This window comes from Prionailurus bengalensis, chromosome B1, assembly GCF_016509475.1.
Source record: "Prionailurus bengalensis isolate Pbe53 chromosome B1, Fcat_Pben_1.1_paternal_pri, whole genome shotgun sequence".
NCBI lineage: Eukaryota > Metazoa > Chordata > Mammalia > Carnivora > Felidae > Prionailurus > Prionailurus bengalensis.
In genome coordinates, this window is record NC_057344.1 from 21,253,073 (window position 1) to 21,271,233 (window position 18,161).

Sequence of the window (18,161 nt, forward strand, 5' to 3'; positions counted from 1 at the left end):
CAAGTGTTGGTGCCACACTGGTTCCCACAGCTGTGTTTAAGCTGAGGGGACAGGCAGAGAAAAGACATGTGCTAGCTCCTTTTTTCCTAAGTGGGGTGGGGGTGGGGGGTCCCGAGATTCCTGTTTCTCTGGACAAACTCTGTGATGAGTAAATCACTCTACCTTCTGTGTGCCCCAGGCATTTTTCAAATTGCTGAATCTGTGCTGTTTCTGTTCAGGATGTTTGGAGTGTTGCCTCTTTAAAGGCCGGAACTCAGCTTCCTAAGGACCTCTGGGTTCTCCCAGAACACAGCACAGATTTTTACAATACCAGGCTTTATGTCCCACTGGTTGTAAGGGACTGCATACATTTTTGCATATAGGAGAGAAGTAAATTCTTGTTGCCAGAAGAACTGTGGCATTTTGTATTTTCAAAACATCTACAGATAGATTTCTTGACCTTTGCCACTCTATCAAGAGATGGGAGTCTAGTCTCCACCCCTTTGAACCTGGATGGGACTTTGTGACTGACTTTAACTGCCAGATGTGAAAATTAAGTGAGCCTTCAGAGTATTTCAATCCCTGGATTTGCAACCACAACAGTTAATGCAAAAGATGAAACAAAGATGAGCTGTCTCTAGTAGTCTCTAATCAAACTGCAGATTCACAAGGAAAATACATGTTTGTCAAGGTTTGATGATGTGTAAAAACGATTTGAAAGGTATTTTTCAAAGCTGCTGAAAGATGTGGAAAATTAAAAAGATAAAATAACCAATGGAAACACAGAATTATCATCTCCAAAAAAAAAGCAAAAAGTTGTATCATAAAAGAAATGTAATCATGACCAAGTACATGACTTAGCAACAGGGAATATTTCCAGAATCAAATTAATGAAAATATCAAACATGAAATTTAAGTAAAAATCATGACCTCAATCACTGAGAGGCTGGAAGGAAAGGAACGTTTGTGAAAGATAAAGTCTCATCAATCATAACAGAAGGCTGATACACCTAAAATGAGAGAATTAAGAGATGTGTGTTTATATTATATTTACATTATTCAGAAAGATGAAGGTAAATATTGGAGAAGCAGCCTTTTAAAAGAAGAAAACGCAGCTGCCTCTGAAAAGTATAAATTTGTCTGTGTGAAGGTGGGAATATGGAAAAAAAGAGAACTGCCTTTTAACATCATTTGAAATTTTAAACTGTATTATGTGCACTTTGATAAAAATAAGTAAAAATAAATATATACATATAGGTTTTTTGTTACAAATATACTTACTATGAAAATGCTGTTGAAGAAGGAGCTAAAACTGGAGGATTCTTCCAAAACTCATCCAATAGACTCTGAATAATTTTTCCAAGATCTGAATGCATTGTAAACTGAAAGTAACAGTATACAGGAAGATTAAAATCACTTTCAGAATAAGTCTTATTAGGATAATGTCATCCTAAAACTTAATCTTAAATCCCCTTCTGCAAGTCAGGAAGTAAATGAAAAACAAAGGATATTGTGTCAAATGACCATATGAGCAATCTACAACTTATAATATTTTCCTATACACTCGATGCCATAAATCAGGTTAAAAATCTATTTAACCATTAATGGAGCTACAATATTTCCACACTTTTTAAAATAATTTTAAGGTTCAATGATAAATACTAAGAGTACATATAAGTTACAGTTCCTCACATTAATCAATTATTTATGTATCCTAAGAACTTGGAGGCATATTTGAATTTTATCCCCTCCTGACAACTATGGAAGATCTACTATGAACCAAAGTTCTAAGATCAACAGGTCCTCATCACAGAAAAACAAATAACTTTCAAATCAATATTATCTATTAGATATAGTGACTTTTTTTTTCTCGGAATTGTACTGATTCCAAATGAGATTTTAAATGCATTTTAGATTTCTGAATATACAGCAGAAAAGTAATACACCTGTTATACTACTCTGAAATAAATTATACTATATACATACGTTGTTTACTAATGGAGAGGTAACATAGACTCCTTGTTTATCCATTAAGTGATGTCGTATTGGTGGATAAACACTGATCACTGGTTTTTCCTGAGGAAACTGTGGAGGGAGCAATCTGTTCAATGTAGAACAGATGAAAAACAGAAAGACAAGGGTTATGTTATATAGTCATTAATGCTAAAACAAACTTAGTTAAAAGCAAATTAAATTTTCATACTTTAATTTGAATTAATTATTCACAGTAGTAAGTGCTCTCTTATGGTTGTTGATTGAAAATATACAAAAGGATCTACTTTGGCAGCAATATCATAAAGTAATTCAATATAGTAAAACCTTCTTAATGTGGAATATGGATACCCCGAGTTATAGAATATTCTTTACACCAAGTCAATTAATTGCTTTCAAACACAACAAATCAAGCTACGTAAAATCTCAGATAAAAGTCAGATCAGGTTATTTGTACGAGGTGAACCACAGTAACCCAGTCTGGCTATCAGCTGGACCACAGTTTCTGTCCATATAATTTCCTCGTGGTTTTCCTACTTTTGAAATACTGCCAAGAATTATTTCACTATCTACTGAATTTTTAAAGAGTGAATAGATAAAAGCCAAAGTACTACAATTAAAACACTGTAGCTGTCATCATGCCTTGGTTCTATAAAGCTCTCTTCTAATTGTCCCCATTAACACATCTCTCCCAAGCCTGAGGTCAATCACATGGTTTCAAGTAAAGAACAGTAAACTCTCAATACAAAAAAAAAAAAAAAAAAAAAAAAAAAGGTGAAAATCTCAACCTTTCTGAACTACCACAAATTTAAAAAATCAGAGATCGAAGTCTTAAAAAATGGGATTTTACTGGATATGGATACTGATTTCCAAACCTCTCAAAGAAGAATATGTCCCTTTAAACGGTGTCTCTGTTCGCCTGCTGGCTCAGGTAACTATTTATTTTATAGCACTGTCAAAAAGAAAACTGGGTCCTTTTTGGCTTTTCCTACTAAAGCATATGGGGGACAAAACTACTTCATTTATATAAAGACGTTAAAGTAGTTTGGTAAAAAAGGCAATGAATGGTCTTTGAAGCACAACCAATCTGGGTTTGTAATCCTGACTATGCTGTTCACTACCTATGTGTCTGTAATTTGCCCAATTTGCAGGACTGTTGTGAGGATTCAAAAAGCTCCTCTATATCAAGATAACCCAGCATCATGCTTGGGACTGTTAGACGTTCACACTTTCATTCACTTATTCAACTAGGATTTAACAAGGCCTTTTCTGTGCTGGCATTGTGCTAGACGGTGAGAATATGAAGATGAATAAGCCATGTTTCTTGTCTTCCAGTTAAGTGCTTCTTACCCACAAACACCTGCTCCAGCACCCAGCCCCCTACTGCAATCTGAGAAAGTAGTAACTTAATACTTTCATGCTGAAGACTAATAACTGCACTTATGGTTAAATGGGGAATTCAGCAATCATCCTGTCCAATCTTTTCTCTCACGAAGAAAATTTTTAACTTGATTTTTTTTTTCTTTAATCAGCAGATCAAATTGAGCCTTGAACTTTCTGGCTGATGTAGTGTATCTGTTGCTGAAAACTAGACTATTTTAACTTGTTTTTGATATAAAGCTGAATAGATCTCTAATGGTTTTCGATACACAATCCCTTTGATTGTCCTTATCATTCTTTCTTTCAGCCTACCTCCAGCTAAAACTTTAGTGCAAATCAATAAAAATAATTATGGTACTAAAGATCATTACATCTTTTTATTGCATTTCTTTCTTCTTGTGTAGTTTTTTCTTACAGCAATATCATTATAATGATGTCTTTAAAAAATTTTTGTTTCACGAAATTGCATTAACTTTTTTAGAAGTTACAGTTACTAGAAAGGGAAAGGTTTAAGCAAGTTTACTTTAAGCAATTTACGTCTAATAACTAAGAAACAAAATAATGAAAAGACTTTTAAACACACTATTACGTAAAAATATAGGATACAATTCTACTCACATATTAATGTTAATTGTCAGGTTGTTTACGGTGAATGGCAACCTGTATTCCACATCTTTCTGTATTTCAGCTATACTGTAAGAGAAAATTTGAGAGAAAAGTTTACCTGAAGTTACAAAACCATTAATGTTAAAAAGAATTTTATATGTTTTTAGAGCCTACTAAAACTATTAATTTTAATCACAGAATCTAGACAGCCAATATAACTCACATCTTTTTTTTTTTTAATTTTTTTTTAAATGTTTATTTATTTTTGAGACAGAGAGAGACAGAGCATGAACAGGGGAGGGTCAGAGAGAGGGAGACACAGAATCCGAAACAGGCTCCAGGCTCTGAGCAGTCAGCACAGAGCCCGACGCGGGGCCTGAACTCACGGACCGCGAGATCATGACCTGAGCCAAAGTCAGACGCTCAACCGACTGAGCCACCCAGGCGCCCCAATAACTCGCATCTTAAGGGAACAATTATCATAGAAAGATTTATCAAATAAGCAGGCAAAATATTCTGAGATATCCAAGTGTGTGTGGATACAGTGCAGATAGATGTTGAGGTAAAATAGCAAAGAAAAACTCCTATTAATACTAGATCGATTTACTATAATTTTATCTAATTCATCATTACTAGAAGCAACTGTTATCCTCTGGTTAACACAGGTCAATAAGACATCTGGGTTCTGATCGTAACTCTGCCACTATTCACCTATATAGACAGCTAGGGAAGTCTGGGTCTTAATATCTTAAACTTAAGTCTAGATAAGATGTCTCCTACAGTCTTATGACAGACTGCTGGCCATTTTCCTCCTGTTCTTCCTAAGTAAGAGAAGTCTAATTTTATTTTGAGTAGCAACATTCTAGCCTTTTTTGGCAGCTAGTTGTTGGTACAGACTTAACCTCCAAGATAGATATAGGGAGGTCGTAGGGTCAAACTACTAGGAAAGCATCTAAAAGAGGGGACAAAAAAAAATGAGTAAGAGTCTATTTGCCCTTCCTGCCTGGACCTGATAGCTGCACTTCCAACAGCCATATTGGACCATGAGTGACGGTGAGAATGGAAGTCATATACTAGGGAGAGCTGAGCAGAAAGAAAGAAGTAGCTTGAGTCTTTAACGACTACAGTATTGTCAACTGAATTTCTTTTTTGTGAGAGGAAAAAGTTTTATCTTGTGTAAGTCAGTATTTTGGGAGTTTCTGCTGGTAGCAGCTGAATAGAACTGCCAACTAATATAATTTCCTTACACTTTAATGCTCTATACTTAGAATTAATTTATTATTAATTGTAGGGACACATTATTACAACTACAATCTAGCAACCAAATCTTTTGGAAGCTCACTTCAAGTCCTAATGAACACTCATAGTATTTCCAAAGGGAAAAATGTTAAGTAGTACTAATGAGTTAAAGTTAGGAAGAATCTTAATATTCAAAAAGGCATGAAACTTTTCCAAGCATTAATGCTACTAAAAGATCTAGCATTTACGTAATAATTTACTTTTTGTTCTTTTGATTGCTTCAACTAAAGCTCTGTACTCTGACATCCTATGGAATGGGGTTAGAATTGAGAAGAAGAAACAGCTGAGAAGAGACTCAAAAAGATATTCAGTATTAGGACTTAAACAGTGTTAGACAGGTTTTTCTTTGGGGTTCACGTCTGGACACTAGGATACTGACAACCTCCTCAGTTGTAGGAACACCGTATAATCAATTAAATGGCTTCAGTTTTCTATTCCTCTATATTATTTTAAGACCCGAAGGTGTAAGTGCTTCAAGGGAATGCTGGTCACAAAAGCATCCATCAGTTTTGAGCTAAGTAGAGCATCTTCATGGTTAAAAGCATGACCTCCAAAGTGAGGCTTCCTGGGTTCAAATTCTCCCTCTAAACCATTTACTTGTGTGACTATATGCAAACTACTTATCTCTCAAATGGAAAACAGGGATGTTTAAAGTACCTATCTACCGAAAGCATTTGTTAGATTAAACGAGAGAATACACGTAAAGCCCTCCACAAAATACCGTAATTGTTCAATACATGTTAACTATCATTAACTATGCATTTTGAACATGCATCACAGTTGCAGCCTGTTTACATTTATAGTACTGAAGTTTTAAGTCAGTTTTTCAGTGTATTTTTATAGAAAGTAAATAAATTTGATTAAAATAATTTTCACTTAATTCATTGGCTTAGAAGTGTTCAATTCATTGTCCTGATGATTAAAGTGTTGACATTATTATTAAGTTTTGGCAAATTTCCTACACAAATGAGGTATAATAGATAACTGAAAGCAATACTCGTAATATTAGTGAAAGCTGAACTATGAGTAAACAAATTCCAACACAAGTTAGTCATGGTAATTGTTGGAGTTCAGGACATACTACTTCAGCATCTTGATTATTTTCAGCCAAAGGAGTTTGAGAAAATACGAGAAGCAGGAATGTTACTCTAACCTCCTCCCTGCCCCATCCTTCTTCCTTGAAACATCATAAAACCCTCATATGACATATGCCCTTCTTATATCAAGAGGAAAGGAACATCCTTACTTCCAAAGACAAAGGGACACCAAGAAGAATAGTAACAAAGAAGCCTTGTGAAGCTGGCCCCCACCTTGTTTACTCCAATTACCTCATATTCTTTAACCCATCATATTCCTCCATTACTGTGCACTCTTAATCAAACCTAGCATAAAATACTTAGGTCTAACTATTTCTTTGGGTCCTCACTTCCTTTTTAAGTTTTCCATCTCATGTAAAACTTCTATTAAATAAGCTTATATACTTTTCTCCTGTTAATCTGTCAGTTTAATTTTCAGACCCAGCCAGATATCCTGAGAGAGTTGAGGACACCATTTTTCTCCCCTGCACTAGCTACATTAGACAATATGGCAAATATCTGTTTACTTAAGTAAAAGAAGAATCATTCCTGAATATTCACAAATGTGATTTTTGAAGTTTTTGCTATTTTAAATAACTTTTAAAAAACTTATTTTAAAAATGATTCATTTTCATTGGGAAAAAACAAAAAGAACAAGCAAGGAGAACATAAAAATCAATCCACTAACACATTGGTATATAACCTAATCTTTCTATATTCAGAGCCTTATGTAAAATGCAACTGTACTGTCTACACAATTTGTAACTTGCTCTTCTTGAATCAGTAAATGCTATTTTACATTGTCTTTTTTTAAATGGCTGTATAATGTTTTACTATCATGTTTAATCTACTTTTTACCAATTATTGAGATTGTTTCTAGGTTTTACTATTATAAATCACACTTTGATAAACATTCTTTGCAGCCTTATCTTTCAGCTAACAGGCAGTAGCATTCTGGATATAAACACACACATATTTTAAAGTAATACTGTAACCACACTATAAGAGCAAATTTGAATGACCTTCCATTAATATTTTTATGTTCTAGGTTCTCTCAGACAAGTGAATTACTATGGTTTTCAAACTGAAACAACAAAGAACTCTGCTAGAATGTATGATCAAGTGGCATCCTCATTTCTTTGATAGTCCGTAAAACTATAAACAAATAGACCTTGAAATGCAATATAGGCACCAGTTATGGTAGAAAGATTCCTTTACAAAACAATCATTTATCTGACTATATTTTGGACTTTATATTTTGTGTACAGTTGGACTTCGTAAGACTTAGTTCAATCGAACAGCTACCATATAGCCACCATCTTGCAAAGAAACAAATACAGAAATATGTGTGGTCTTTGAAGGGGCGCACAGCATGAAGAAAAAATCAAGGGACTAAAAAAGACCAGTTCAAGCATGCATGTCCCAGTGCTGAGTAAATCAAGAAATGTTTACAAGTGAACCTTGCAAATAAAGGATGCAGATGCTTAAAGATGGTAGAGATTAGACAACTTCCCTTTCCCACCTAAATTTCTAGAAAATATCACAAAAGACTTTAAAAAAAAACCAAAGCTGTAACAGTGCTTTGCAAAGAGTAAGCAGAGAAGAAATTCTGAGGAATCCCTAAAAGATAAAAAGATGGGATTAGATTTAAGGAAAAGGGTGACAATAAGGAAAAAAGGCAAGAAAAAGTTAGTATATACAGGAACTAATGACAAACCCCCAAAACAAGACCAATGCAAAGCAGGAGTAGTCTGAAGGTCCTGCAAACCCTTGAAGAAAGTCAATGCAAACCCAGAGTGTGGAGGGCAGGGCAGAAACATTTCCCAGGGTAATGAATGGGAAGATGTGTGGAACAGAAGGTAGGACAGATCACTCTCTTTTCCCTGCTTGTTCCAACCAACAGTCAGTCATCTCTGTATCTAGAACAACACGGTGAGGCAGCAGTGCCTTAGGAAGGTGCTGACTTCCAGGTAGCCTCCAACGCCCAAAGACAAATATCAGCTTGTCCCATCTTGGAGCAAATCATTCTTTTTTTATTCATCATCAGAGGCAGGCTATCATAAACAGAGTTCAATATCTACCAACAAGTCAACAAGAAATCTCCAATACAGAAATGAACACTTCAAAAGAGGTCTGAACAAAACAAAACCATGCAAGGCAGGCACCAAACTCAACAAGGCCCCAAATACAAAAACTTAAGGAAACAGAGTTAATTTAGCAAACAGAAGACTCTAAATTTCTGTAATTAACATTCTTAAAGTAACAAAACAACACTTGCATTCACATACACACAACACAGTTGACATGAAAATGAAAAATTAAGAAACTGAAAATTTAAAATTAATAGCTCAAATAAATGGTTCAGCGCTCTGTTTGGAAAATGTTTCATACTACCTTCTCTTCTTGGAGAATACTGACACGTTTTTACATTTTGAAGGCTTTGGGAAATTCTAAAGCACTCGATTTTGTTTTCTCAGTCTGTTTGACACGGAGCATGTATTTCACAGTACTCTTTGAACAGTGTTCTGTGGAACACAGGATAATGAAACAGAGGTGCAAAGAGCTAGAGGAACACAGAAGAAAGCACCTAACCTAAACAAGGGTAGGGGTGGTAGGGTCTTCAGGGAAATAATATCTGAACTACAGTTAAAAGTCAAGTAAGAGTTAACACCTAGGAAAGAGAATCAGGGAAACAAAGTGGACACTCTACACAGAAGAAACACCACGGGAAAAACTTCAGGTGTGAAATAACACGGGGGCTCTAAGTATTCACATCCTTTGCCATTGAAAATCTCACACCCCCGTGGTCTCATTAAAAAGAAAAAGAGAGGCCCAAAATACAGACACTTAGGCTAAGTCACCACACTAGGTCTTTTTTTTTTTTTTTTTAAATTTTTTTTTCAACGTTTTTTATTTATTTTTGGGACAGAGAGAGACAGAGCATGAACGGGGGAGGGGCAGAGAGAGAGGGAAACACAGAATCGGAAACAGGCTCCAGGCTCCGAGCCATCAGCCCAGAGCCTGATGCGGGGCTCGAACTCACGGACCGCGAGATCGTGACCTGGCTGAAGTCGGACGCTTAACCGACTGCGCCACCCAGGCGCCCCACCACACTAGGTCTTAATACCTAACCTGACTGTAGCCTCAACCTCCTCAGAAATTTGTCTTAACCAGTCAGGAATTTTCTGAACAGCACTAAATGAGATTATCTGTCACATGGGTCCCCTCTATCACTTCCAAGATGAGGTAATCCACCTAATTAGACCCCCTACTTTTACCCCAAAGAAAGGTGACCTTACCTGGTACAATCCTTTTCTTTTATTTTGCTAATAACTTCTTTGCTCCACCACCCTTCCTATAAAAACTTTCCATCTTGCACAACTACTGGGAGCTCCCCTTATTTGCTGGATGGGATACTGCCAAATTCATGTAGCATCTAATGAAGCCAACTGCATCTTCAAAATTTACTTGGTTTTGTCTTTTAACAGATTGGGTGGCAGCAACAGGATCCGAAGAAGGGAATTTCCAAGGACAATTGGAAATAAAAAGAAACACAGGCGTGGCACTTCAAGGACCTTTGGTGAGCTCCTCTCTCTTTGAGCTCCACCTTCTTTGCATTTGAACTTGGATCTAATTGGTTTCCAGTATAGAGTTAATGAGTCAGTCTGCACAGACAAGAGGCTCTAACGGAACTCCAGTCCTTTGCTTGGTTCAGTCTACAATTTCATATTGAAATCCCTTTCCCAGTTCCAGTCTACAATCCCCACTGATGGGCGTTTGCTGGGTTTGGTACTTTCCCCAATTCTAACCCACAGTCTCCATTTACTAGCGTCTGCTGGTGAAGCCTACGGTGGCAACTGGTGGTGGCCACTGGCTGGGGTTGGTGGCCACTGGCTGGATCTGACTTAAGAGCCAGGCTGGGCCTGATGTGAGCTGGACTAGGTCCAGTGTGAGGCCTCTAGTGTTGTTTTAAATAATGGCTGGTAAGAAAGTCTCAGAAGCCAGAAATAAGGCTGCAAACATTGGTGGCCATGGGTCAAGCATTTAAATTCAAAGGCTATTAGAGCACTCACCACCTCAAGAAGACTTCTGTGATAGAATAAGTTGGTCACAGTAATGGGTTAGAACTGACACTAGGTCACCCACCAACCTGAAGGCAATTTCTATGCAATGAGGTAAAACATCGCACAATTCCCAACTCCATGTCATGTCTCTCTTAGGTATTAGTTTGACTTCGAGAAATCCAGAGGCTTAGCTAAAAAGTGGGATCTTTTATATGTAGAGTTGACCAGGCCACATTCTGGCATACACCTGCTTACTGTAGGTCTAAAATCTGTAGTCCCAGAAGTTTCAAATATTTAGTCAAATAGCAAGATCTTACTAAAACCAACCTAGAATTACAATGGCCATTAAGGTAAATACTCCAATTAGAGAAATAATTTAAGAAGTGTTCTTGGGACGCCTGGGTGGCTCAGTCGGTTAAGCGTCTGACTTCAGTTCAGGTCATAATTTTGCAGTCCGTGAGTTCGAGCCCCCCGTTGGGCTCTGTGCTGACAGCTCAGAGCCTGGAGCCTGTTTCAGATTTTGTGTCTCCCTCTTTCTCTCCCCTCCCCTGTTCATGCTCTGGCTCTCTCTTCTCAAATAAATAAATAAATAAATAAACTTAAAAAAAAATTTTAAAAAAGTGTTCTTGAAGAACACTTGAAAGTATTCTCAAATAGAACGGGATACCTACTTTAATTGGTAGGCAGAAGCCTTCAAAAGGTTTCAAAATTCCAAAAGTTTCATTGATTCACTGTAAAAGGACAATGAAAAAGAAAGGCACCTAAAACAAAAGACGAACATATAAGACTGACATTACTTCCTATGGCCCTCCTCTCTCCTTTATTTGAGTACTCTTTCTAGGAATCCTCTATCTGAGTTGCCTTTCCATTCTGAAGAGACTATTAGTTACTTTTTAAGATAAAGACCATCCCAGGATGCAGGCAACCCCTACAGTTAACTAAGGGTCATAGTTAAATCATTTCTTAAACCCATAGAGGATTCTCAAAAAGTTTTGTAAATAAATTATGTCCTGAACCCAGTAGAGAGGGAAAAAAAAAAAAATCCCTTTCCTTTCCAAATCCGGAACAATTGGTTATTGATCCTTGTTCTTCCAGGGATAGCTACTGCCTTCTTGATGGTCTCGTTTTACATCCTAAGAATTTGGCTTGGCTTTCAGCCTGTCTGGGACATGCAGGTTCTAGATCTTATAAAGACAGTATCTTTTGTGCCCTTTTTGAGGATGCGGCTAGGATCAATGAGGTTGTTTAAAATTGCCACAAATGTTAACTGTATGTCTTGGCTGAGACTTGACAAGATACTTGAAAGGATTTCCTAACTCTATGATCAGAAATCTGTCCAAATTAGAAGCTGGTATTCAGAACCTGAGAAGAATTTTTTGTTTTTTTTTTTTAGGACTTCTCTAAGCTAAATGCACCCAGAGCAGGAAAAAAACACTCAAACATAAGGGGATGAGTATGAGTATCCTTTGATATCATTTCGGTGGCAACTTAACTCTTTGAGGAATTAAAAACAGCTACACTTGTTTTAAATATATGTTATCACTTTATACCTGTTGGAACAGCTAAAATCAAAGACAAGAAATAACAAGTACTGGTAAGGATGTGGTGAAAAAGGAACCTTCATGCACTGTTGATGGGAACGTCAACTGGTACAGCCACGGTGGGTATGGAGGTTCCCCCCAAAAAGTAAAAACAGGAATACCATTTGATCCAGTAACTCCACTACTGGGTACTCATCCAAAGAAAACAAACACTAATTTGAAAAGACATGCACCCCTGTTTACTGAAGCATTATTTATAGTAGCCAAAATATGGAAGCAATCTTAGTGTCCACTGACACAAGAATGGATAAGGAAGTTATGGTATATGTATACAAGGGAATATCAGTCAGCCATAAAAAAAAAAAATGAGACCTTGCCATCTGAGACAACATGGATGAATCAAGAGGTTATTATGGTAAATGAAGTAAGTCAGGTTGAGAAAGTTAAGTATCGTATGATTCCATTCATATGTGGAATCTAAAAAACAAATGATTAAAAAAAAAAAAGCAGAATCAAACCTTTAGATACTCAGAAATGATGGTTGCCAGATGGAGGGAGGCTGGGAGAATGGGGAATATGCATGAAGAGGAGTGGAAGGCTTCCAGTTTTGGAATGACTAAGTCGTGAGAATAAAAGGCACAGCACGGGGAATATTGTCAATGATATTATAATAGTGTTTTATGGTGACAGACGGTAGCTACACTTGTGGGGAGCACAGCATAAGGTATAGAGAAGCCGAATCATCATGCTGTAGACCTGAAATTAATGTAACATTGTGTGTCGACTATACTCAAAAAGCTTCTTTCAAGTGTAAGAATTCAAACTTTCATGCTATATTAAAATTCAGCCCTAAAATTAAAAGATAATAAAGAAAGACTGAGCTGCGGCTTTTTTTTTTTTTATACGTAGTGAATTTTGTTTCTGCACTTATATTCATGGCAACAATTTAAAGCTATAAGCTATGAGGTCTGCGTCTGTGTTTATGTGTCTCTTTCTATAGAGAGAACTTGTAGTAAATGTGTGGTATTTTCTATCTCCAGTTGGTGTTCTTAAAATTAATTTGTAAATTTAGTTGGCTTAAAGATCTATTTAATTGGTTTAGGGAAAATTAAGTGCTTATCTAATTAAATTCTCAGAAATATAAGAGAAACACCCAAATGTTTTTTGAAGTTCTAGGATAATCTTCTACTAAATTAAAGCTAGTTTAAATTCATCAGTTTAACTAAAACAGGCATATCTTTAGAGTTATCAACATTGAATACAATGAAGATAAACATTTTATTCTACCTGAATTACTAGTTTATTACAGCTGTTGTAATTTGTCAGCAAAAATGACTTAGAATGATGGCTCATTGTGTCTAACGTCTCAAAGTTTTGTGGGTAATCTAAACTTGAGTGCTGGAGCAAATGATTTAGATGTAAGTGGCATAAGAGCTTACATATAAAATAATTATATTTTATGGTAATGTGCTTAAAAATTTTTTCCAAATCTCTCTAGCTGGAAATTTTAGGAGTCTTGCTAAATTAAATTAAATGATGGAATGTACTGAATATTTACATTATTTCCCAGTAAGATAAAATACTGTTATTGAACATAGGCTTACCTACTTTTGGCTTATTACAGAAAAACTAAAAGATACTTAGTTTTGTTAATTCTTCATTGGAAAACTGAAAAAAGCACATGCTTCTAGAAATTATGAAATGTATTCATAATTTGTTCATCTAAAAAATGCTGGTATGATAGTTCAAAATTCCTTCTTAGTTTTGACTAGAAATTAAGATTTCGAAGGGTTAAGAATTCTATTTACTGTTATTAAAGCTACTAGAAATAAGGGAAACATCTTTGTATGTAAACAAAGTAAAATGGTTAAGAGAACATGTAAGAAACGGAGATGCATTTTTTTGTTGAGGGAAAAGAAAGTAATTTTGTCCTAAAGAGTTGGTTCTTTAAATTTTTTTTTTAATCTTTATTTATTTTTGGGAGAGAGAGAGACAGAGTGAGAGTAGGGGAGGAACAGAGAGAGGGAGACACAGAATCTGAGGCAGGTTCCAGGCTCCAAGCTGTCAGCAAAGAGCCTGATGCGGGGCTTGAACCCACGAACCGTGAGACCATGACCTGAGCTGAAGTTGAACCCCCAACCGACTGAGCCACCCAGGGGCCCCAAGAGTTGGTTATTTAAAGAGAAAGAACAGGACAAAATCGGAATGTGAAAAGCAGAAAACTTATAAAGCTTGTGAAAAAGGAATTTTTGGAAACGAACTTTATGAGTGGTCAGGCCTAAGATTAAAATGAGTTAAGTTTTGATAGCAATAGTAGGCAGATACAAAATTAGAATTTGATTTTCTCTGTTAAAAGAACAAAGGTTTTTTTTGTTTGTTTGTTTGTTTGTTTGTTTTTTTGGACTTCCAGTCTGCTTTTGATAACAGATTGTGAACATTTCTTTACCTTCTGAGTATTAAGTCTCATAATGATTTGTGATCCTATTTAGGCAAACTTTAAAACCCTTTTTTGATATTTTGACAAAGTTCCCAAAACCAAATTCTAAATGAAGGCTTTTTTGACATGTAAGAAATTTTGGAGTTCTTCCAGAAGTGTTCTTCGAACACTCCAAAAAAATGATTAAACTAATTAGATTTCTTTGATATATTAAGTTACATGGGAAGCATTATCAAGTAAGAATACTATGTCTTCTTTATATTGTATTTGTAAGATTGTGGCATGTGTGCATGAAGTTCATTTTGCTTCTATAAAAACTGGCCCCCACATGGTCAGATTTTTGCCATCCTAATGACCTTGCAATATGGCAAAAGTCTGCTCCTGAATCAGAGAAATTAAGATGGGTCAACAATGGCTGTAAGATAAGTCAATAGATGGGGCTATGGGAAACCAAAGTTGGCTGCTTGGTAATTCCCAGCTCTCAGGCAAATCCCACTTTTTGGTTTTTACATTCCTTTACACACTAAAGTACATTTAAGGTGACTGCAATTATGAATCAACACTGGTAGGGAGACTTCTACTTGTCAGGTCCATAATCCTGGAAAAACAATTTTTGTCCCAAAAGGCCTCAGACCTCCTCTCTCCGGACCCTTTGAATACCTGCAAATTAATGTCATTCAACTGCCTCTTAGTGTGGGTTATCAATATGTTCTTGTTATTGCACATGTTTTCTGGATGGTTTGAAGCCTTTCTCTGTTGCAAGGCTAATGCCCCCACAGCGGCAAGGAAAAAAAGAATATATTTCCCAGATAGGCTATACCTTCCACAATATCCAGTAAGTGATCAAGGCACCCATTTCACTCGACAAATTATACAAGCCTTCATGAAAAGTCTGCAAACTTCTTGGAATTTTCACTATCTCTATCACCTTCAATAAGGCAATAAGGCAAGGTCAAAAGAACTAATGAGATGCTTAAATTTAAAATTTCCAAACTTGCAACTACTGGATTTCCCTAAGGTACTGCCTTTGATCCTGTGGGCTATTCACAGTACCCCATCTGGAAAACAAACTCACTCCACATGAGACACTCACTGGTAGACCAATGCCTACTGGTATACAACATTCTGTTGATCCCTTGTCTCATGTTAGTATGACCGACTACTGTAAACCTCGAATGTCTTATGCTCAACCTATCATTAACACGTTAAAAAATCTTTTCCAGATCCCAATTCAATGGATCCTATCCTAAAAGCATGGTGACTGAGTATTCCGAAAACAACATCAGAGGAAGGTAGCACTTAAGCCTTGTTGGAAGGATCCTTACTAAATGCTCCTGACCAATGCTCCAAAACTAAAAGATGCTGGAGACCTCAGAATCAAATTAACAAGAAAGTAGCTGACACTGAGGGAGACTGTTTCTGCCCAAGGCAACATATCAAAACTTACATACTTTAAACATGAAACCATGAAACCCTTTCTCCTTTTCATTTCCTTTATTCTGGCATTTGCCTGCAAAGATAACACCCTCATCTGTATCTGCCTGGTCACTACTAATGGGGGTAAACCTCTGAAATTTATAGCAAACTTTTATTTCAGGCTAGGAGAAAATGTAACTGTGCCCCTAACTTTTCACAATCAAAATAATACATTTCATTGGTTGACTCCCCTGAATTTACACTGTTGAGTTAGAAAGGACCTACCAGGAGGCTTTCATGATTCAATGTTCACTCCTTTTGGCAGGTCCCTACCACCCCGGCTAGGGATAAATGTAAAGGAGATTATGATCAGGAGCTTCCTAATTCCTGAAATTGCAGAATCCACTGCTAAAGCAATAGCTGTCCAGTAAAAATCCTTGCATTCTCCAGCCAAAGTTCTTCCCCCCCCCCCCCCAAAGTTCTTGACAGTAGGATATCCCATGATTATCTTTTAGCTGAGTATGGAGGTTATCTGCTGTGGCCAACTTCACCTGCTGTATGTGGATTAGTACTTCTGGGAAAGTTGAAAATTATATAAAATCACTGAGCAAACCACTTGTCCTAAAAAGGGAGATTCCTTCAACAGGGTCTTTCTTTCTTTCTTATTATTATTTGTTTTTGTTTTGTTTACTTATTTTTTGAGAGAGAGAGAGAGAGAGAAAGAGAAAAAGCATGCTTGTGAGCAAGCTGGGGAGGGGCAGAGAGAGAGGGAGACACAGAATCCTTAACAGGCTCCAGGCTCTGAGTTGTCAGCACAAAGCCCAATGTGGGGTTCAAACCCATGAATTGTGAGGTCACAACCTGAGCCGAAATCAGAAGCTTAACCTACTGAGCCACCTAGGTGCCCCCAACATGGTCTTTCTTTGATTGGTTTGGGTTTTGGGGAACATGGCTTCAAAGTGTAATCCAAACACTGGGAATTATCCTGTTTATAGTTATTATAAAAATCTCTCTGGTGAACTGTATCCTCTCAAAAGCTTTAAATGCATGTTTGCGGTTGCTAAGTACCAAGTAGATGATCTCCTTGAGACTGGAACCTTGGAGAAGTGAAGAGAAAGACCCTGTGCCCTGTTAATACTCTAGGCAAATAGTTAGGAATCCCTGGAAAAACAAAGATGAGACCTAGCTTTGGAGACAAAAGAAAAGTCATTTTAGGCCCCCACCTCTTTTCGTGACCTGTACACCATCAACTAGCTCTACTTGCCCAAGGAGCACTTCTTGCAGAACTTCCTAGAAGGCACTTGGATTGCAAAGGAATGCAAAAAACCTCAGTAGTTAAGGATTTTAAGGAAAGAAAAGCGAATGCAACATGCAACATTCTCTACCAGGCGAGGAAATAGCTTAACCAGATCAGAGACAATAAATCAACCTCCCAGTGTTGGTTTAAAAGTACAAAAAAAAGTTGACTGAAGGCACATTCTTTCTTGAGTCTTCTTCGTTTTGTTTTTTTTTTGCAGGATTTAAAGCTTATTTATTTACTTAGAGAGAGAGAGAGAGAGAGAGAGAGAGAATCGGGGGGACAAGGGGAGGGAGAGAGAGAAAGAGAGAATCCCAAGCAGGCTCTTTGGGGCTTGATCTCATGAACTGTAAGATCGTTACCTGATCCACAATCAAGAGTCGACCGCTTAACTGACTGAGCCACCCAGGTGCCCCTTTTTTTTGCAGTGTTTTACCTCCGCATTGAGCACTGGGACAGCAGACTAACTTGGAGCCAGAGAATTAATGATGCTGACCCTTGCTGGTCCTTGTAACTTCAATCAACTTGGCCTCTGTCAACTTAGGGTGACTTTTGCCAATTCTGTACCGAACTCTCCTTCGATAGGCTCCTCCACCAATACACATGCACCCTTAGCTTAAAACTTTCTTAATTTTGTTGTTCAGACAGACACTGCTTTGGGAAATATCTCCAGTGTTTTCCTTATTTGTTGCAAGTAAAATTCTTCCTTTTCCACTCTTTCAGGTGGTTCTATCTTTTGACAACACCCAAGAGGTGAGTTCAGTTTCAGGTTACAGTATCAAGGTGTTAAGCAAAAAAGCCAAGACCTGTGGATGTCACAAGAAAGAACAACAAAAACTTCTTGAACTTCAGAGCCACAGCTGAGAGAGGCACTAATGCCTTAAATTTTGACCACAACTCCTGGTTAAGCTGAGAATTTGATCAAAAAGGGAATGATTGTTAAAGTAATCTACCTAATAAAACTCCTTGCCCTTCCACCTAAGGGAAGGTGACCTTACCTGAAACAGTCCTTTGCTTTTGCTAACTTACTTGCCCCACTCTCCTTCATATAAAAACCTTCCATTTTGTACAACT

The 18,161-nt window shown here is 37.0% G+C and overlaps 1 protein-coding gene across 2 annotated transcripts in view; it reads right to left on the bottom strand.

Annotated features, from left to right (window-relative positions):
• The window catches only part of VPS37A (VPS37A subunit of ESCRT-I), a 46,418-nt gene that overhangs the window by 21,917 nt on the left and 6,340 nt on the right, over window positions 1-18,161 (bottom strand). For both annotated transcript variants that reach the window (XM_043560090.1, XM_043560099.1), the window contains 3 exons: window positions 3,970-4,044; window positions 1,966-2,080; window positions 1,261-1,361 (listed from right to left, as the gene is read on the bottom strand). In XM_043560090.1, the coding sequence (XP_043416025.1) occupies window positions 1,261-1,361; window positions 1,966-2,080; window positions 3,970-4,044 (291 nt within the window). The remainder of the gene's footprint in view (window positions 1-1,260; window positions 1,362-1,965; window positions 2,081-3,969; window positions 4,045-18,161) is intronic.